At 42.6% G+C, this 22,149-nt stretch overlaps 2 protein-coding genes across 2 annotated transcripts; one reads left to right on the forward strand and one right to left on the reverse strand.

Moving 5' to 3' along the window:
• The first annotated feature begins 7,883 nt into the window (after positions 1-7,883).
• On the forward strand, positions 7,884-12,700 carry LOC131256661 (beta-glucuronosyltransferase GlcAT14A-like). The gene is made up of 4 exons (XM_058257628.1): positions 7,884-9,747; positions 10,535-10,595; positions 10,888-11,003; positions 12,046-12,700. The coding sequence occupies exons 1-4, from the start codon at positions 9,225-9,227 to the stop codon at positions 12,558-12,560; spliced, it is 1,215 nt and encodes a 404-aa protein (XP_058113611.1). The 5' UTR covers positions 7,884-9,224; the 3' UTR covers positions 12,561-12,700.
• Positions 12,701-20,836: 8,136 nt separating this feature from the next.
• On the reverse strand, positions 20,837-21,893 carry LOC131256662 (B-box zinc finger protein 32-like). Its single transcript, XM_058257629.1, has one exon. The coding sequence runs from the start codon at positions 21,701-21,703 to the stop codon at positions 20,927-20,929; it is 777 nt and encodes a 258-aa protein (XP_058113612.1). The 5' UTR covers positions 21,704-21,893; the 3' UTR covers positions 20,837-20,926.
• Positions 21,894-22,149: the final 256 nt, after the last annotated feature.

The following is a 22,149-nucleotide window of genomic DNA, read 5'->3' on the forward strand; positions in this document are numbered from 1 at the left end:
AAAGGATTGATACGTAGCACTTGTGCCACAACTCTATGAGGCCCACTTAATGTACATGTTTATTCCTGCAATCCATCTACTTTTTCAGGTGATTTTAGTCTATGAGCCCAACATGCTATTGATCCAAAGCTCAAGTGAACCACACCAGCGGAAACAATGAGACAATGACTCTCACCATTGAAACCTACCTATGGCCAATGTGATGCTTTTGAGAAAACAACTATGTCCACTTATTTTATCAGCTCGTATTAGGATGCGAGTCCAAAAATAAAGTAGATCGCAGATCTACCGTCCACCTAATTCAAAACTTTTCCCATGAATTTTTGAACAGTAGGGAGCGGATTGGGTGAGTCCTCGGGACTCAGCCAAGATAGTATGACACTTACTGTGGGGCCCACCCTGATGTATGTATCTGTATCTGTCCCGTTAAGGTGGGCCCCACAGTAATAAACTGCATTTTACTACTTCTTGCTTAGTGTAATTGGGAATTTTACTAATTGGGAATTTTACTAGTTCTTGCTTAGATCTCAAGTGGGTGGGCGATTAGACTTTTAATTGGGAATTTATTAATTAAAGTAGTTGATTTAACGTGTGTGAATGTTTGTACATGGAAATGGACAACATGGACATGATTATGACCTCTGAATAAATTGCATTTTACTAGTTCTTGCTTAGTGTACAAGTCGAAATGCGGGACATGGGTTTGGGATGCACGCTCGGTGGCTAAAATCCAGGTTGTAACAATTAATGGGTAGCTTTGGATCAAGCTGATATTTGTTGTCACTTCATCTAGGCTTATATTACATTATCAATGGATTGGATGGCAAATAAACACTAAGGAAACATTAAAGTGCATCCTAATAAGGTTTTTAATGACAAGGCGTTCAATCACCACTTTTTCCTAGAGTATGGTCTACATAAGACTTGGATATTCTTCATTTTTTTTTAGTTCATGCCTTAAAATGAACTGAAAAAAAGAATGGACGGCATAGATATAGAATGCATATATCAAGGTGGGCCCCACAATAATGGTCTCAACCAATCCACTCCCTCCCATCTCAAGTCCATTTTACAGGTGTATATTGGTCAACAAGAGCCGACTGCATGTGCCCCCACACAGAGATATACCTGTCCCTGGGGCTGTGTAGGACAAACAGGAGTGTCTGTGACAAATCCACTCTGTCCGTTTGTTTTTAAAGACCACAATAGGATAATACTCTAAAAATCAGGCAGATCCAAAACTCAGATGGGCCACTAGAAATGAAACACTATGAACAGAAGCATCCACCCTTGAAACCTTTCCAGACCATACCATCATGTTTATATGACATCCAAACCGTTCATATGGTTATTACCACTCAGATAAACTGTATGAACAAATATGATCCTGATACAAAACTTGTCAATCCAGCCATTCAATCCCTACTGTTTCATGTGGTATGGCCCACTTTAGTTTTAGATTTGCCTGATTTTTAGATTCCTATCTATTGAGGTCTTTAAAAACAGATGGACGGAGTGAATTTTCCACGAACATCTATGTGGGCCCCACACAGCCCCTGGGGTTACATGCAATCCGTTCTCTTCGTCAACACCGGCGTCTATCTGTCTGTATATGTAGAAGAAGCCGTGTGGCAGTTGGCCATATGAAAAAACAAAAAAATAATAATAAATAAATAAAATAGCCCTTGGATCTAGGGCTACATGCGTTGATCCAAACTGTTGATACAAAGAGACGAACATATATACCTGGATGCCTCGAAAACGAATCAAAATTTTAAAATATATGATTCTGAATCAATGGCCCACAAATCAATAGTTCAAAAGACTCTTGATTGTTAAAATAATCCATTTGAAAATTTATCAGCGAATCCTCTATATAGTGTAACAATCATCATCTGAACGGTTTAGATCACTGAACATGACCGAGATCCAACAACTATAGTCTCGACGTTTCCTTCTTCTATACATCGGGATGTATGCTTACTTCGAAGATTCCACAAAAGAGGTGTAATAGCAAGATCCCACGCATTAAGTATTTTTTAATCATTTTAAGAGTAGAGGTTTTTGAGGCCTACGCGCGGTGTATCATGTTGAAATCTACACGCTCCCACGTGTACTGTTTTGGCACACGAGCATGAGATCTAAGCTGTTCATTAAGTGGGTCCCAGTCATATGGATGTTTTGTGTGAAAAAAATAAAAAATTCTAAGATCTCTGTCCGTTTCTAAACTTGTGGCCCGTATATGATTGCGTGCCAGCCTGATTTTGGCCCATGGAAGTTACACGGTGGAGCCCACCAAATAGATGGTCTAGATCTGAACCTTCTATGCCACGCTGGCACATCTGTAGTTGGGTTGCCATTTACACGCACGTGGATTTAGGAAATCTTTGACTGTAATGGTTAGTAAGTTTTCTCTACGGTACATCCCGATGTATTGCTACTGATTCACGTTGGATTGTAGCCGCTGGATCTAGGGTGATTTTGTAAAGATCAAAACCGTTTATCTGAGTCCACTCATCATGACTAAATTCTGGATATGAGCTGATTCGAAATTCAATACTGTCGGCTCAACAATACTACCTTAATGTGGACCGTTAGTAATATCTTTGGGGTCTAACCGAATCTCCTACGTCCGTTCTGTGGTCCACCTGATAAGCAGCTCAGAACTCGCGTTAGAGTGTTCTCGGGGTCCTTGGAAATCAACGGGTGTTATTCTTAGTGTGTGAGTCCCTGACCGTGGGGCCCACCTTAATGTATATGTTGTATATCAACTCAGTCCATCAGCTGTAACAGATCATTTTAATGCATGATAACAAAAATGAAGAAGATCCAAGTCTCAAGTGGACCACACCACAGGAAAAAAGTGGTCATTAACCATTAAAAACTTCCCGTGGGCCACGAAAGTTCTGGATCAATTGCATATATGCGTGTTTTCCCTTCATCCAGGACTGTGTGACCTCATCAGCAGCTTGTATGGCAAATAAAAATTACGGTGGGCCCAAGGAATTTTTTAATGGTGGGCATTCAATAACCACTGTTTCATTCCGTGTGGTCCACTTGAGATTTGGGTCTACTTAACTTTTCGTACCATGCCCTAAAATGATCTTTTAAAACTAATGGACGGATTGGATATACAAAACATACATCAAGTTGGGCCCCACAGTCAGGGGCTCACGACTAAGCTGTTTCCCCGAACTCAGCAAATCCGCATCTAACCATAGGCCATCCATGGTAAAAGGCCCACTGGATGGATGGTCCTAAATCCCTCTTCCCCTTGCCACGTGTAAGCTGGAACACGTTAAGCTACAAAATTATGAAAAGAACATCCAAGCTTTGACTTATACATATGATCCTACCCGTTCAGGATTTTTGCCCAATGTTGGTAGGGGTAGCAATGGGCCGGGCTTTACAGGGCCTGGACGCAGTCCACTAAGCCATGGACCTGGGCCTGAAAGGGCTAAATAGGCCTTGTCCCAGGTCAGGATAGGCCCAGTAACAAAAATAGTAAATGATCAAGGGTCTAAAATAAACCAATCTAGAATATTTTTGAAGATATCCGATCCATCCATCCACAGCAGGTCCCATCATATACATGGTTTCGATCATCTATAACCTATGAATCCAAAAGCACCTTTAAACTACATGGGTGCCGTTGAATCCGAAACTGAGACAACCGTTTTTAAACCGTCCACTCCTTATGATGAGGATAATCTATTTGGTTATTCGATCAGGCCAACGGGCTAGGCCGGGCCATTCATCATTAGCCATAGCCCAGCCCGAATGCAAGGGCTAGGTTTTCAAGTCCGGGCCTGCACTCAGCTGGGTTTATGGGCCCAAGCCCTGGCCTTACAGGGACGGACTGGGCGGGTGGGCCCCTTCCTATCCATGATATTCGGGACGAGATCAGGTGGTGCCGCCAATAACAACCCGGCAGTGGTGTGTGGATGTTTTGGGCACTATGGGGCCCAATTTGATGTATGTTTTTTAAATCCACACCGTCCATATGTTTTGGCACCTCATTTTAGGTGTGAAAGCAGAAATTAAGCAGATCTGAAGGTCAAGTGGACCACAGTACCGAAAATACATGTGATTGAATGCTCAACATTAAAAGCTTCTTGGGGGCCACAAAAGATTTGGATCAGGCAGGTATTTATGTTTTACCTTGATCCAGGTCCAAGTGACCCTATCAACAGGTTGGATGACAAATAAACATTACGGTGGGCCCTAGAATGTTTTCCATGATGGGTGTCATTATCTCACTGTTTCCTGTGGTGTGGTCCACTTTAGAATCTGATATGTTTCATTTTTGGTTTCATGATCTAAAATGATCTAGAAAAACGGATGGACGGTGCGGATATAAAACATATACATCATGTTAGGCCCCACAACACCCAACACATCAACACACCTCCGACTGGCTGGCTGGCTGGCTGTTGGTTGGACTTCTCCTTGGGCCCATTTGTGATCTTAATGAGACCTCCAATCAATGGCTCGGATTATTCGGGGTTGTACTTTGGGAGATGGTGGGACCCAATCTCTCTTTTCTTTGTTAAAATACGCTAAGCACGTGCCAGTATTTGACTGGGACTTAGGATCTGAGCTGTAGCGACTTAAACGGACCAGATTTTTCGGGTCCATCCAACGCAAGGAAAAATAAAAGAGGTCAACGTGTTACTTTGGTCAAATGTCAACGTTTCTTCAAGGTTATTTTCGTCATTCGGTATCTCACACGCTTCCACCCTACACGGATGAGACAGTCCTACCACTGGATTTGATGGAAATGATCAGACGGCTAGGGGTGTACACAACCGAGTTAGCTCGGCTAGCTGGCTTGACACAACGCGGAAAATCTTGATTTGACTTGGTTCAAAGCTGAGTTTGAGCCGAGTCGAGCTATTTTTTGAGCTCGAAAATGAGTTCAAGCCGAGTTCAAGCTGGCCCAGCTCGACTCCACTCGGATCGAACCCAGCTCAAATCAAACTTGCATCAAACCAATTCGGTCACTCCATTACTTTGATATTGATGTTACTCACCAAGTGTTCAATAAAATGACTCAACAAAGTGTGGTCAGCGGCAAGGAAACTATGTATATGAAACACATGCCTTTTTTTTTTTTCCTTAATTTTTACATTGCTTAGAAGGTATTTGATAAAATACTTGGAAAACTATTGCTGCTGTGGGTAGTAAGATTTTGAAGGTGCAGTTCAGGTATTTGTGAAAATGTTGCACAAGCTAACTCAACTTGATCTGACCTGAGTTGCTAACAATGCTCTGCTGAGCTGGCTAGTCAGGCTCAAGGACCAAATTGAGGTCAGCTAGTGGCCAAGCCGAGCCGAGCCGAGGTTAGCTCGGCTCAGTTGAACTCAATGTACACCCCTAAACAGAACCTAAACAAATTACTAATTGTCCACGTTGAATGGATAGGATTGTTTGATCCACTCATCTGATTCCTGGATCAGGTCACATCCACAACGAGCCCATGATTAGGGGCTCAATCGAACGGTTTGGATCATCAAAAGATCTACAATCCCGACAGGATCATGTACATGCTACCAGATGAGCGAAAACGCCATCTATTAAGTGGGCTCTGGGTCCTCATGCTTGTTCCGGTGGTAGACTCTTACGAGTTTAACACCCGATCAAGGGTTCGAGTACCCATAGGTAGTGAAATTCTACTATGGCGTGAGTGTGCGGGGTGTGTGTACGTGCGCAAGAAGGAAAAAAAAAAAGTGGGTCCCACCATTTTTGGACCACAAGTTTTCAAAACAGGTGGACCACATGATTGAAACAGTCTACAGGGCAAATTTTGATAGGGCATATAATGATTGTACTGGATTTAAAAAATCAACGGCGGAAATCTCTCTCCAGGTATTTACTTTTGGTGTGGACCACCTGAATCACAGCTAGCCTGATTTTTTGAAAGGGAATTAGGTGAGACCCTGATTCATCCAAGACCGTTGCAGTCCTCACCATAGGGCCCACCTTAATGCATGTATTCTGCATCCACTCCGTCCATCGGTTTTTTCATATCATTTTAGGGCATTATCCCAAAAACGAAGCAGATCTCATCATCAAGTGGACCATAACATCTCCAAACAGTCTCGATTGATCATTAATGGGTCACAAAAGTTCTTGATCAAGCTGATATTTGTTTTTTCTCTTTCATCCAGGCTTATGTCGGTTATCAAAAGATTGGATGGCAAATCAACGCTACCAAAACATTAAGCTAAGCCATATTAAGTTTTTAATGGTACGGCGTTCAATCACCATTGTTTTCTATGGTATGGTGCACCTGATAATTGGATCTGTTTCATTTTTGTGATAACACCTAAAATGATCTTGAAAAAACGGATGGACGGTGTGGATACAGAATAATACATCAAGGTGGGGCCCACAGTGACGATCGTACCGTCTAGGATGAGTCCAGGTCTCACCTAATCCACTCCCGATTTTTTGTCGCTCCACCTAACATGGGATTGCACATCAAATGATGTAAGTGGAGTTCACCTAGACAGGCCGTACTTTTATGGCACGTGTGGTTGTCGCATTTCTTAGCACGTGCGGGGAGGTAGATATTGGGAGGTTGAATCTGATGAAATGTGTTAGTACATTGACACGTGGAGGCTATGATCATGGCCTGGCACGTGTAAATTACAAATTGTGCGAGTGTGAGCAACGCACGTTCTCATGTGAGTTGGTTAAAATTAAATAAAGGGATTAGTTGTGTACGTGCATTGAATTTGGACCGTTGACGCGGTTAAAATATAACCGTTCATTTAATGGCCGGTAACCGTCCAATTTCTGCTTTTCATGCAGCTGTCCAGTGCAAAATATGGTAGTTCCGTTAGATGGACGGTCTAGATCATCTAGCTACCAAGACAAGCTAATCCATAACAGATGGGCCAAATACCTCAAATCCAATCACAAAGGCCCACGTTTCTCCTCTCATTTTCAACGGGCGACATTTCCTCCATTGAAAACAACAGCAAACCTTTCTATCTAAGAAGGTGCAAATTCCTCTCAGGTCGAAATGGGTCCACCTGAAATCGACCGTTGATTACAAGGTGCCCATAATGGATTATGAACAGGAGAAAAATCACTCTAATCGGATAATAACAGCCGTCTGATGAGGACTTGAAAAATAGACGGTTAGATTTTGAGTCCATTACAATATCAAGTCAGCTCCACTTATCCAACGGTCTTCGTCGATCATAGATGGGCCCACCTCAGGTGTAATTGATCACATTCGTTGGCAGGTGTTGTAATCCTGATATTTTTGAGCCGTGTGCGGCCCACTTTAATTTGTGAGTTCCATCCAACCCGTCCATTAGATGATTTCGCTGATATTAGTCAAGAAACAAAAAAAATCATCCCCATCCATCAATTATGTGGGCCACACCAATGGAAAAATGTTGTAATGTGTGGTCCACCGTGTTCTGTACACGTCATAAAACCTATTAATCAGCTAATCCACACCAGTATTAATGGATACATATAAACGCAAGCCGTTCTAAAACTCTGATGGGTGGAAGCATGCATTTCACCTTGTTTTGTGTCCAATCTGCGTTTTATAGACATGATTCTCAAATTTTACGGTGAAGATGGTGATTTACATCCGATTAACGGCTTGGATTCTAAATTAATATTATGAGTCCGCTGTACACGGCTAGAGCGTACGCTAATTACCATACATCCGAATGCATGTGATCACTCCCAAATGAAAACAGCGCCAAAGCTCAACGGTCTCTTCCCAGCAAAAGCGAACCTTGCAACAACCATGTGAAAAGAGACACCACCAATCTCTCTCTCTCTCTCTCTCTCTCTCTCTCTCTCTCTCTCTCTCTCTACCAACAAAGTCAACAACCAATGCCAAAACCATCTTGGAATCCTTACTCCAATGTATTCTTCTGTTTTCTTCTTGTATCTAAGAAAATTCTTTCTTTTGTTCTTCCATTAAATTCCAATATCTTTCTTTTGTTTTCATCGTTTCCTTTGATTGGTTTGGAAATTTATGTTGATAATTTCTTGAAAATACTTCACACCCATTTATTCTAATTCTGTCATTGTTTTTGGGATTTTGAAAGTTTTAGTGATTCGATCCATTTCTTGTTGGATTTGGATCCGTTTGCGATAGATTGATCAAATGTTTTCCGACCCATTTCAGTTCATCCTTTGATCTCTCACTTGAATTTTCACAATTCGGTGCATTTGTTGCTGAATTAGAATTGGTTTATGGTAGATTCTTGAAAAATCTTCACACCCATTTGTTCTACTTCTCTAATCTTTGTTGGGAAGTTGAATTTTTTGTAATTTGATCCATTTCTTGTCGGATATGGATTGGTTTTTTATGGATTAGTTGAAGATGTCCAACCCATTCTGTCTCCTTCTTTGATCTTTAATGGTCACTTGAATTTTCTTAACTCCGTGCTTTCATCCCCGAATCAGAATTAGTTAATGGTAGATTCTTGAAAAGTCTTCACACCCATTTGTTCTACTTCTCTAATCTTTGTTGGGAAGTTGAAATTTTTGTAATTTGATCCATTTCTTGTCGGATTTGGATCGATTTTTTATGGATTAGTTGAAGATATCCCAACCCATTCTGTCTCCTTCTTTGATCTTTGATGGTTACTTGAATTTCCGCAATTTGGTGCATTCGTTGTCGAATTCGAATCGGTTTAAGCTAGTTCTTGAAAATTCTCCCAACCCATTTCTTCTCCTTCAAATATCTCTGATGGGTATTTGAAATGTTTGAATTTGAATGCATTTGTAGCCAGCTTCCGCTTTTGATGAATTCCTGATGAATATATGAAAATTTCATAACTCAGATGCATTCACATTGAATTTTTGATTTGTGAACGGTGTTTGATCTGTTCTTCCCACCAAAGTTTCATCCTGGTTTGTTCAGATAGAAGCCAGCTGCTAGAATTCTGATTCTTTCAATTTGGAGTTGTTTTCGGATTAGAGTCACAGCGCCCACTGTCACCCCTCTTTGGTGTTTTTAGATCACAGATTCCATTTTGGACGTTGGAGATCAACGGATTGGATTTGTTCTAAGGGTAGATTGAATTTGAGAACTAGTTTTTTTTCCCCCCCTGTTTTCAGCTACATGTTTGGACTGAATTCGAGTTTGGATCGATAGTTTATTCAGCGGTAGATTTTTTTAATCCCATCTCGACTTTGAACTCTTGCACTCGAAGTGATTTTTTGCAGAAATCACTGGCCTGATGAGGATTTTCAAGTTTTCTCCATTGCTAGTCGGCTTTTCTGTTGCTATTCTGATTTTTGTGATTAGTCTTGCGGTTTCAGGAACTTTTTCTAACTCTCTCTTTCGCAGTGGATTCTCGGTCACAACTGGAGATGTAGAATTCGTGAAAATAATTCCGTCGAAGCGACCCGGCGATCCGCCTATCTTTGCTTATTGGATTTCGGGCACTCGCGGTGAGAAGGAGAAGATCTTGAGGCTTCTGAAGGCGGTCTATCATCCGCGAAACCAATACCTATTGCATCTTGATGCTGGCGCTTCAACTTGGGAGAGGAATCAGTTATCCCTCTCGGTTCAATCCAAACGGGTTTTTTCAGCTTTCGGAAATGTCAATGTGGTTGGTCGAGCTTACGCTGTTGATCAGACAGGTTCATCGGCTCTTGCCGCCACACTCCACGCGGCGGCTGTTCTGCTTAAGATTAGCTTGGATTGGGATTGGTTCATCACATTGAGTGCTTCTGATTATCCAATTGTAACTCAGGACGGTAAGCTGCTACAATGAGCTCTGTTGCCATGACTTCATTGCCGCGTTTGGATGCACAAGTGAATTGAATTGCAAACTAAAGTTAATGATGCTTCATAGCAGTTACAGAGAGGAAGTAGCAAAGTTTTAAGACTTGGCAACTCAGATCGACTCGTTTGGTCCTGAGTCGAGCCGTGGCTCAGCTGAGTCGGCGAGTGACCCCCTATTTTCAATTCTGACTTGTGGTGTGGAACATCGTACTGAGTCTGAGTCGACGCAGATGAGTTGCGCTCGTCCGATTCAAACATTGATATGTTTGGTCATAGTTGTGCTGATTGAGTTGAGTAGACTCAGTGAGTTTGGGAGGATCATTCATCAAGTTTTTAACTTGGGTTTTGGGTCTCTCTCCTTTGAATTATGTAGATTTGAAGTTTGAACAGTCAGCTTGATATGGATGGCCTCCTTTGAAACTTCCTAGGAAAAAAAAAACATTCACATATGTGGGACCCACAGGGAAGTTACCCCCTGAATCTCCCCCATTGGATGATCCTACACTTACTGAACCATGGTTTTTTAATTGTCCATTTCCATTGGATGGCCAGGATCATTGATGGATGAGACCTCAAACTATTGATCATCCCTTAAACTAAAGTTGGGACCCACCCATATCTTGCTGGGGTGGAACAAAAAACTGGGTCCCACCTTCTAATGTTTTCTCTGCATTAATAAAATTGATACACATGCCAGCTATTGTTGTTGTTTAGATCTTTTTGGCCTATTGTTAATCAATAGTTAGATTTTCTTTGCAGATCTCCTGCATGCTTTCACTTCTTTGCCAAAGGACCTAAATTTTATTCAACAAAGGAAGGAGTAAGGATTCTGTGAAATCATGAACTCTGTTTCTCTTATTCCCATGGTTAAAAGACTTGGTAACTCGGACCGACTGAGTCGGACTCGCTGAGTTAGGGCTGAAATAGCCCAACTCGCCCGAGTCAGGGGTGACTTGTGATATCGGACCGGATCAAGTCCTACCAAGTCCAAGTTTACTAAGATGAGTCGCATTAGACTCGTCTATCAACGCCTTAAAACCATGCTTATTTAGCTCTAACAGTTATTTATGAAACTAATATCTGTTTTTGCCTGTGAATTTCAATTTGTGAAGGTATCGAATGACTAATCTGATAGTTGTCGACCGAAATCTCTACTCATCGAAGAATACCCGAGTGCTTGATTCCAACGAAATACGATCAACGCCTGATGCCTTCAAGATCTTTGAAGGTAAGCTTCTAATGCACCAAGAACAATAATAGCGTGGTTTTTCAAATTGTGGAGATAAAAACTTTTCAGAAGTTCGGACTATAAGATTAAATATATCCAAATTTCTAAAGAGGAAAAAAATCTTACAATTAAAATTTACCAGATTAAAGTTGTTTAGAAATTGTCATTTTATTGATACCGATCTTCCTAATTTAGGAAGTCCTCACAATACTACTCAAGATGGAGGAAAGTAGTGAGCCAAACACGTTAATCCTTAAGAGTAGTAGGAAGAGAACTGAAGAGCCATCCTGCTTTATCCCATGCATTTGTATTTATAAGAAGTAATAAAGATTTTAAGAAAACATCAATTATAGTATTCTACTATTCTACAGTATTTTGCATGTTGCACTATATTAGAATTTTATCATCCTACTTTATCCCATGCATTTGTATTTCATCGAATCCTTCCACTGTCATATGCATCCACCAAACACCCAATGCCCATGCAAATTAAGTGGTGGATCACCATATTATTACTAAGTACGATCAAAACCCTTTTTAGCAATTAAAACAAAAGTTTAATAGTTGAAAATATTTGCAAACATTTTAAAACCTTTCAAGTGATAGTCCTAGAGGCAAAATCACTTGATGAACATCTGTCTTTAAGGTCCAAGCGTAAGTTTTTAAAAAACTAGTGGATCCCATGTTAGCTTACTTCGGACAATAATGGATGCGCTCAACTACACCCACTTTTAATGGCCACGTAACGATCTCGTAAGGCAAAAAGACCTTGGGCCATCATATATCCTTAGGTCTAAGGATTAATTAGATCTATGACATCCTCAGGTCGATCATAATTCAGGCATAATAGGCCACCTGGCTTGGAAACTTGACCTTGATCCACTAATTTTAGGCTATGTTGATAGACCTATTTGTAACCATATGCATGATGTATCCATCCTGAGTTATTAAGGTGGGCCCATCAGTCAACGGTGAGATCACTGAACCATGGCCCACCTGGACTGACTGGGTGTCCTTAAATATTGTTGTATTCATGTAACAGGTTCTCCATGGACGATCCTAAGCAGGCCTTTCATGGAATACTGCTTGCATGGCTGGGATAACCTCCCAAGGAAGCTGCTCATGTACTTTACCAATGTGGCCCACCCTTTGGAAGCCTACTTCCAAACAGTCCTATGCAACTCACCTCAATTCCAAAACACCACTATTAGCAATTATCTGTGGTACATTGAGCTGGACACACCTCCACAGGTGGGCCCACATGCCCTCAGCATGGCCCACTATGATGTGATGGTAGGAAGTGGGGCCGCCTTTGCCCGCCCTTTCAAGGAAGGCGACATAGTGCTACAGAAGGTCGACGAGCACATCCTAAGGCGCCCGTCGGATGACGTGGTCCCCGGGAAGTGGTGTTCGGGCTGTTGGAAGGAAGGCGCATGCTCGAAGTGGGGTGGCATAGATATGGTGGAGCCAGGCCCATATGGGAAGAAGCTCAAACGGTTCGTGTCAAAGCTTGCTGCTGAGAGACTCCAATCAAGCCAGTGTAATTCGAACCGGTGAGGTGAATGGTTGCTGGTTCTGAAACTCGGTGCTTGGCATGTGACTCCGGCGAGTTGACTCAGTCAGGTGGTCGGGTCATGGTGGTTGTAATAGTACTAGTATGAATATTGAGAAGAATCATGTGGCCCAGTTCATCAGCACATATATAGATTCCTGAAACGCTCTATTTGATGGATGTGGACCTTAAGGATTGATGATCTGAACCGTCCATGTGATGTCAATGCAATGGATGGTGGATGCCGTTGATAACTCCCACAAATTGAAGATCCCAACCGTTTGATTAGGCCTACAAATAAATAAGAATGCTATACACATCTCCACATATAAATTAAAAAACTGGTTTAATTTTCTCAATTCCTACGTAGGAATTTAGTAAAAATTATACTTTTTTTTAATGTCAAAATTTCGAATTGATTTGGTGGGAAAACGAAAATTTCATATGTATATTTGATTTTTCAAAAACTAAATTTCAACAAGCATAATGGTAATTTCATATAAAAAAAAATATTGAAGAAGAGTAAAATCTCATCTTGAAGCCAAAATAAATATTGCGAAACCAGAAATGGACCATTTTAAAACTAAAGTCATTCTACGGGATATTATATTACAACTCTAGGTAAGTGTTTTTTATTTTCTTGAATCCAACTTAAGACTTAGTTCAAAGTATGGTATAGATATCGGACAATAATCCTAATGCTATTAGACTATTGTGAGAATTGAAGCCCACACAAAGCATGTTTAAAAATTGTTAAATTAAATATATACTTCATTGTGCTCATTTCTGACAACAACACATTAACCAATCAAATCCCTCTAAATCTCAACACTGTTAAGCTATGTTTATTGGGATCACCATACGTTCTACTTGATAGTAAATGCGGAAGTGGGAGCCCTCAAGATCTGATGGTCTACACGATATGAAACCTTCATGAATCTGGAAAATAACGCTCCAGATCCAGTGGCCCGCTTATTTACCACTGGAGCAGATGGGTCTAATCACCCCTCTGATTCTACGGTATAGATGGCCCCGAATTATGATTTACGGCTTAGAACGTCCTCATGACAAATTAAACAGACAAATTTCTATATACCAACCACTATTCCTCTTTGTACTCTTGGTATTTCTAATGATTTTTTTTATTTTTTATTTTTTTATTTTTACGAGGGAACCTCATCCCGAAAGGATGGGAGTTTGAACATTAGATTAGATTATCCGGTCTTATCCCTATCTTTCATCCTCATTCAAATTTATATTTGAAAATAATCTTCTAACGGAAGAGATCAGAAGAGGCCTAAACTCATGAGACTCACCTACTAGTGATTGCCCACCAACGGGCCCCACAGGCCTATGTCCAATACTACTGTACATTTCAAACATGCTTTTCATGACCTAAACCTATATAAGTATTGGACCCATCAAATCTCACCACATCCCAACACCAACTATCTACATGAGGATCCCATGGTAATATCCATTGATCCAATTACACATGTATCCGTTTCACTCCATTAGCTAAGTTCCTACCAAGTCTGATAAGAATGCTATCATATTGCACTTCGGGGTAAGATGAGAATGATATCATATTTCACTTCCGGGTAAGATGAGAATGGACCCATCAAATCTCACCACATCCCAACACCAATGATCTACATGAGGATCTCATGGTAATATCCATTGATCCGATTACACATGTATCCGTTTCACTCCATTAGCTAAGTTCCTAGCGAGTCAGATGAGAGTGTTATCATATTTCACTTTCGGATAAGATGAGAATGGACCCATCAAATCTCACCACATCCCACCACCAACGATCTACATGAGGATCCCACAGTAATATCCATTGATCTAATTACACATGTATCCATTTCACTCCATTAGCTAAGTTCCTAGCGAGTCGGATGAGAATGTTATCATATTTCACTTCCGGGTAAGATGAGAATCCATCAAATCTCACCCCATCCCACCACCAACAATCTACATGAGGATCCCACGGTAATATCCATTGATCTAATTACACATGTATTTATTTCACTCCATTAACTAAGTTCCTAGCGAGTCAGATAATAATATTATCATATTTCACCTCCGGATAAGATGAGAATGGACCCATCAAATCTCATCCCATCCCACCACTAACGATCTACATGAGGATCCCACAGTGATATCCATTGTTCTAATTACACATGCATCCCTTTCACTCCATTAGCTAAGTTCCTAGCGAGTTAGATGAGAATGTTATCATATTTCACGTCCGGGTAAGATGGACTACCAAAGTTGACACGTGATCGGTTTTAGTTTGGAAACGGATGGGCTACTCCCCCTGCCACTAGCCCAGTGGCTGGTGGTTGGTGCTCTGTGGGCCCACTATGATGTATGTGTTTCATCCATGCCCTTCATCTATATTTAAAGATCATTTTAGGCTTGATCCCCAAAATGAGAGGGATATAAATCTCAGGTGGACCACACCACAGGAAAACAATAGTGATTGGATATCAACCATTGTAATCCTCCTAAGGCCCACTGTACTGTTTGTTTGACATGCAATCTTTTGATTAAGTGATACAGACATAGATGAAGGCAAAAACAAAGATCAGCTTGATTTAAAACTTTTATGGCCAGAATTTTTTTTTAATAGTTGATGTTCATTCAACACTGTTTCCTGTAATGTGGTCCACTTGAGATTGGGATATACCTCATTTTTGGTCTCATACCCTAAAATGATCTTTAAAAAATAGATGTACGGCGTGGATGAAGCACATACATCATGGTGGGGCACAAAGAGCACCGTAGCCAATCCGTTTCCAGTTGGGTTATCACGTCCTTTTCTTCCCTCAGTCTTACGTGGCAGCTCCCGTACCGGGAGCGGAATGCCTGTGACCCAGGCACAAATGTATTCATGCAAGCATGAGGCTGTGTAGGGCCCACGGAGCTGTCCACGAAAAATCCACTCCGTCCATTTGTTTTGAAAGACCACGATAGATCAAGATTCTAAATATCAGTCAGATCCAAAACTCATGTGAGACATACCACAGGAAATAGTGGGGATTGGACGCCTGGTAGTGACAGGAGTTTTGTATCCTGATGATATTTATTTCTAAAGTTTATCTGAGCGATAATAAACCTATGAACGGTTTAGATGGCATATAAAAATCATGGTCAGCTCCAGAAAATTTTCAACGGTGGAGGTTTCTGTTCTCACTATTTCGTTGGTGTGGCCCACATGAATTTTGGAAATGCCTGAATTTTACAGTCGGTCCTATTGTCGCCTTTCAAAACAGATGGACGGAGTGGATTTTTCAAGGACATCTCCGTAGGTCCCACACGTCACACGCAATCCGCTTCTTCCCATGCCTGTCCACGTCACGCACAAATATAAAAGTATAGCCATATTCCGACACTCAACGTAATAGCTCGGCATGCAAACGTGCCAAACGATGCCACGTGTCCGGAAGAGTGCGAGCTGCCCTGAGCTGGTGACACGTGTCACGCATGACAGAAAAAATCGTATGAGTTGGTGGTCCACGACACATCTGGTTCTGTGGCAACGACACAATACACTCATCGAGAACATCCTCCACTAATTAAAAGATATGTATACTTCCACATTCTTGCAGCTTTTGTACGTAGAGAGATGTGGACCGTCCAAATCTTGGGACATTTGGTCCAAAAAATCTCACTGATGGATGATCTCAGCCATCTGATTACGAACATTTTATCTGGACCGCTACTGTCTTCTTCTTTCCAGGCCTCCACTTGTCAGCCTCGATTGGATGGTTACGATTACGACGTAACACCAGCTCAAAGTTCCACTCCCAATAAACTAACGCCCGTTAAAATGCGCGTTATTATCTTTTCTGACCATTGCTTCGAGCCGAGGCAACGGATTAGGTGCGGGCCTTACCGTGGGACCCACCTTATCGTATATATTCTACATCCACACCGTTCATATGTTTTGAAAGATCATTTTAAGAGCTCTAACCCTTGCTTCGTGGTAGGGGTGTACACAGTCCAGCTAGGCACAACTTAACTCCGCTCAGCCACCAGGTGACCCAACTTGAACTTAGCTCGGCTTCTCAGTCCTCAAGCCTGACTGGTCAGCATCCCAGGCGAGTCCAAGCCTTTGCGGCATTTTCTTAAATACATGGCATGCACCTTTAATTTCTCAAGAATATAAAGTAACATCATTAATTCACAGGTATTTCATCAAACACCCAACGAAGACATAAAAATCAGATACAAAGGAATTTGTTTTATATAGGTACCTTCCTCACCACCAGCTGACACTTTGTTGAGTTATTTTATTGAACACTTGTTAAGCAACATCAATATCAAAATAATTGTGTCATTAAACTGGTTTATTCCAAGTTCAATTTGAGTTGGGGTTCCATCCCAGCCAAATTGGGCTCGGGCAAGCTTGTACTCAATTTGAAATTTTTTCGAGCTCAGAAATTTAGTTTGATTTGGCTTGAAATCAGTTTTAAACAGTGTTAAACGGAGCTTTTTTAATACGAGTCGAGCAAGCTAACCAAGCTAACTCAGCTCGTGTACACCCCTACTCGGTGGTAGTGGACCTTATTGTGAGGCCCACCTTAATGTATATATTTTATATCCACACCGTTCAAACATTTTGAAAGATCATTTTAAGACATGATCTCCCGAATGAAGTGGACCATCCCAAAGGAAACAATGGTGATTGAACATCCTACCATTGAAAATTCCTATGGCCAAACTTAATGTTTCCATAATGTTTATTTGCCATCCAACCTGTTGATAAGGTCACAAAAAATTGAATGAAGCAAACAAACAAATATCAGCTTGATCCAAATTTTTTATAATGCAATAATAGTCAATCATCAGTGTTGCCTATGGTATGGTCCACCTGAGATTTGGATCTTCTTTCATTTTTGGGCTCATAACCTAAAATGATCTTGAAAAATGGATGGACAGTATGGATATAGAATAAATACATGAAGGTGGGCCCCACTACAAGGGGACACACCTAATCCGCTCCCATCAAAAAAGAGGGCCCTCATGATGGATTGTTCTTATGAGTAATTGGCCAACCACCCAATTCAAATGAGAAGGATTGATTGGCTACGATTTTTCCATAAGCATATTCTTTTGGGACACGACCCATCTACACCAGGTCTCTCGATTTGGACGGTTGGATTGACAAGCTTGCACCACTTGTACCGTAGATGGGCTTATTTATTTTGCTTCTCTAACAACCACATATTTCTTCTTCCGGACGCGTCACGCGATATTGGAACCACAAGAAGTTCGCCGTCCGGAGACCGTTGGTTTTCATGCAAGATGGCCCACACACTCCAAGGTGTGGGAATAAAGTTCTGTTACTCTGGCAGAGTATGACTGCCCATACTCATGGAATCAGAAGTTGCATGCCTGGGAAAGACTCAACTCAAATCAAACCGTCCAAATACCGTGGCCCACTTTAGTTGGGTCGCGAACCAAAGGTCAGAAGGTTATAACAGTCCAACTTCTTTAACAACGATATATAGATCTGCAATGAACGGTGAAAAAGAAAAGTAGTCAATGATCTGTGGTTAGGATCGTCCAATCAATAATATTTCGGTTTCATGGCCTTATTTAGTGTCTGCCCCACAGATCTGACAGTCTAGTTTGGGCTATTTATATGAGAAATATAAAAATTTTGAGTTGAGAGGTATGAAGGGTCATACTCTGCCAGAGCATCGAAGCGCTCTTACAACAATACATGAGAGTCGTGTTGTGTCCTCTCTTCTCATTTTGCGTGAGAGTGAATCAATACGAAGAGTTCAAGCAATCTAAATGTACTCAAAATGGAAGGTTCTGATTGCGTGAGGATATGAGGACCACGATCCTAACTCCCTTTTTGGACGGCTGGAATCAATCATCAAAACACATAGTATTTCAAAAGGAGAAACATGCAAGCATGGGACTGATGGGAGCAGCTGTCGGATACCGACCACTCAATCAGCGGGGCCACCGAATACATGTCAGACCCGAAAATCAAGGGAAGCGGATTAGGTGCAAGTGCAAGTAGGGGTGTACATCGAGTCCGAGTCGAGGTGGCCTCCTCGGCTCGACTCAGCTAGGTCAGCAGGCACACTCCACTCGAACTTGGCTCTGCCCGGTGACCGGGCCATCATCTACATCTTGACTCGACTCGGTCAGCAGATTAGACCAGTTTGGGCTAAGTTTGAGTTTAACTTTTTGAGCAAACCAGTGCTGCGGGCGGTGAAACGAGCAGAGACAGAGGCCGAGTTGCTCACTCGCTGCTGGTCGGGTGGGACGAGCAGAGAGAGGGAGGTGGAGCCACTGCTGGTCGGGCAGGAGTCCGAGACGAGGAGAGAGAGAAAGAGGTAGTGAGCTAGGGTTGGGTGCCGGGCGGATTTTTTCAAACAAGAGGAAAAAATGAATAAATTTAGGAAATTTTTTGCCTTTTTATATCACCTGACCGAGTTGATTAGAGTTCGAGCCATATGTTGAACTGAGTCGAGTGAGCTCGGGCCAGCTGCTCGAAGTTAGATTCGAGCTCTAAAAATCAACTTAACTCGTATCAAACCCAGCTTCAAACCGAGCTGATTTAAGCTTTTTCCAGCTGAGTCGAGCTGGCTCTGTTCGTTTACACCCCTAGGTGCAACCCTGACCTTGGGGCCCACCTTAATATATATCTTGTATATCCACACCGTCCATCCGTTTTTTCAGCTCATTTTAACATATAAGTCCAAAATTTTAGCAGATCCAAATTACAGGTGGACCATACCATAAGAAACAGTGGTGAAGGACCGTTAAAAACTTTCCGTGGGCCACAAAAATTTTGGATCATGCGAATATTTGTTTTTTCCTTTATCCTGATTTGTGTGGCCTTATCAACATGTTGGATGGCAAATAAAATTACGGATTTATTACGGTGGGCCCTAGTAAGTTTTTAATGGTGGGCGTACAATTACAACTTTTTCTGTTGGCATCGTCTAGCTGACATTTGGATCCCTTTCATTTTTGCGCTCATATCCTAAAGTGAGCTCCAAAACGGATGGACGGCGTGGATATACAATACATACATCAAGGTGGTCTCATGGTCAGGGACGCGCCGTATTTTGTTAAGGTGGGGCCGCACCTAATCCATTCATTAGGCGGAGCACAGCTTATATTGAACATGGACCGTTGGAGTCTTTCATGTGACTGTCCATCTCTTGTGCAAGTATCATCATCTAATCAATAGATCGGGTCTACACATTTTGGGCCAGGGCATTTTCATCATGGCCCCCACTTGGGAACGGCCGAGATCTGGCGGAGTCTGATCTCTTATTACATTTGATCAATCTGGACCCTCCATGAGGTCCAAAATAGGCATCAGATCAATAGTGTTGTAAAATTAGACCAGCGAAACAGGTCCAACCAGATCATTAGCTTTACAGGATGCAGAAACGAACGGCTGGAAATGAGTTGATTGTACGAGGTAGGAACACTTGGAAGTTTCTCGACACAACTGGGAGAACTATACTTGGAACGCTAGACTATTCTCCTAGCGTGGGTCCCATGACTTGGACGGTTCAACTGGAGTTGCATGCATAATATACGACTGCAAGCGTACGAACCATCGTCAGCCACCAGACCATGAACTGTATTAGCAGTTGCTGCGACGACCTCCAACGTGGGTTAGGGGAGATGGATGGGAACCGTCCACCTAACGGGTCCCACATGAATTGACAGAAAGAATATCAAACCATCCTGGCAATCGTACCCATTTGAAGAGTGGCCTTAGAAGATTCAAAATTCAAAAAAAACAAAAAAAACAAAAAAAGGAAATTTATCAGGAAAATGGTGTCAGAATGCTGTGGACCATCCATCTCCTGGACCCACTAGATGAACAGTGCTGATTCATGCACACCAACCAACGTACCGTGTGGGAAAAAAAAAAAGAAACTACTGTGTATGCGGGTTTTCAAATGTGAGAAGTGTGACCCATGTTTCTTTAATCCAGACCGTTGAACAGTTCTATCGCATGGTTTTTGAACAATGGATTAGATTCAGTGATCATAGCCACCAATTCTCGGATATTTTACATTTCTCTTCTCAACTGTCTATTAATGGGCCGCGGATTAAAATAGTGCCGATATCGTATTTTGAGGAGAATTTTTCAGCATGGCCCATCCATGGCGCTATACAACAGACCATTGATATGGATCATACATGCATGAGCCCCACTTGTCAGAAAGAAAAACCGAACGTGCAAACGACTCTTGCAATATATCCAATATCAAGAAAAGAAAAAAGAAAAAAACACCAACATTCCCATATCCTATCGTTATCAATTACAACGCATACACACAAGCGACTCGCACGTTCCCTGAGTGCAATCTCAGCCGTCAGAGCATTCGGCCCAACCTTCCGCCTCCTCTTGGGATGACTTGTGGAGTTTTACGAACGGCGAGAGCTTGGTTTCAGCCAGTAGGATCAGCTTCGCTGGGACCCCCGAACACGCTTCTAGCTTCTTTAGCTGCCACGTGGACACGCCACGTCTCTCGCAGAGCTTGGCCGCGAACCAGAGCGACGATGCTAGGCAGACCCTGAAGGGCAAAGCCGTAAATTTCCTCAAGCAGATCCCAAACGCATGCAGGGCGAAACCCACACAGCAGCTGCTCTTGAACCCCAACCGCCTCGACCAAATTACCAAAATACCCTCCGCCTTGGCATCGACGTCCCCCTTCGTCTCCCTGACTGCTGCAGCCTTCGAGCCGTCCCCAACGGAAAACTCCGAGACCGAACCAGACCGGTCGGTCCTCCCGATCCGCCCGGTCCTCGACCGGCTCCCTCCGGCCTTTCTCATGCCCGTGAACGACTCCGCCGTTGAGATGCACTCCGACGATGAGGAAGACAGGGAAGAGCAAGAACCGTCTTCCTCCGGTCCGCAGGACCGGCACACCGGCCGGATCGGGCGGGATCCGGCCCCCGAGACGCTATTCCCGTCGAACCCCTCGCACCTGCAGCACACCGTCCGCCGCACGTGCCGCGCCACCAGGAAATTAGCCCCGTGCACGGTCGCGTCGCAGTCCCAGCAGAGGAACGCCGAGTCCGACTCGCAATAGAGGTTCGCCTCTCTTCTGCAGAGCTCGCAAACCCTAGATTTCGATTTCATCTCTGCAAAGCCCTAAACCGTCTGTGGGAAGGGATGGAGGAGTTTAAATAAAAGGGAAAGGCAGAAAACCAGAGTGGTTTTGGAAAACCGATGGTGGTATTAGAAGGGAGAGGTGGATAGGTGGCCTTGCTTTTACATAAGCTGTGGCCGCTCCTTTCTGTAGCGACTAACCCTGGCCACAAAACCTCCTCACGCTCGAAGGGCTGAAAATATCGGGATTTTTTTAAACATTAATTTTGAATTGGTGTGGGGCCCACCAAGGTGTGAAAATATCTACTCCACAGTAGGTGGGGCCCGCTCGGGTTGGGCAGTATGGCGAATCTGTGGGGTGAGGAGAGGTCGACATGTGGCTGGTTTTTAGCGGAGGTTATGTCTGTGACGGGGACGGAAGCGTGACGGCGTGAGCGGTGAGGGGGGTTGCGCTTGGCGGAGGCGTCAGTGGAGTA

The sequence above is a fragment of the Magnolia sinica genome, chromosome 9, assembly GCF_029962835.1.
Source record: "Magnolia sinica isolate HGM2019 chromosome 9, MsV1, whole genome shotgun sequence".
Lineage (NCBI taxonomy): Eukaryota > Viridiplantae > Streptophyta > Magnoliopsida > Magnoliales > Magnoliaceae > Magnolia > Magnolia sinica.

Bases quoted from the DNA above. Each gene is read 5' to 3' on its own strand.
- LOC131256662 (XM_058257629.1), bottom strand. From the start codon at position 21,703: ATGAAATCGAAATCTAGGGTTTGCGAGCTCTGCAGAAGAGAGGCGAAC.
- LOC131256661 (XM_058257628.1), top strand. From the start codon at position 9,225: ATGAGGATTTTCAAGTTTTCTCCATTGCTAGTCGGCTTTTCTGTTGCT. The intron at 10,596-10,887 runs GTAAGGATTCTG...CAATTTGTGAAG, and splicing joins TTTATTCAACAAAGGAAGGA to GTATCGAATGACTAATCTGA. The intron at 11,004-12,045 runs GTAAGCTTCTAA...TTCATGTAACAG, and splicing joins TGCCTTCAAGATCTTTGAAG to GTTCTCCATGGACGATCCTA.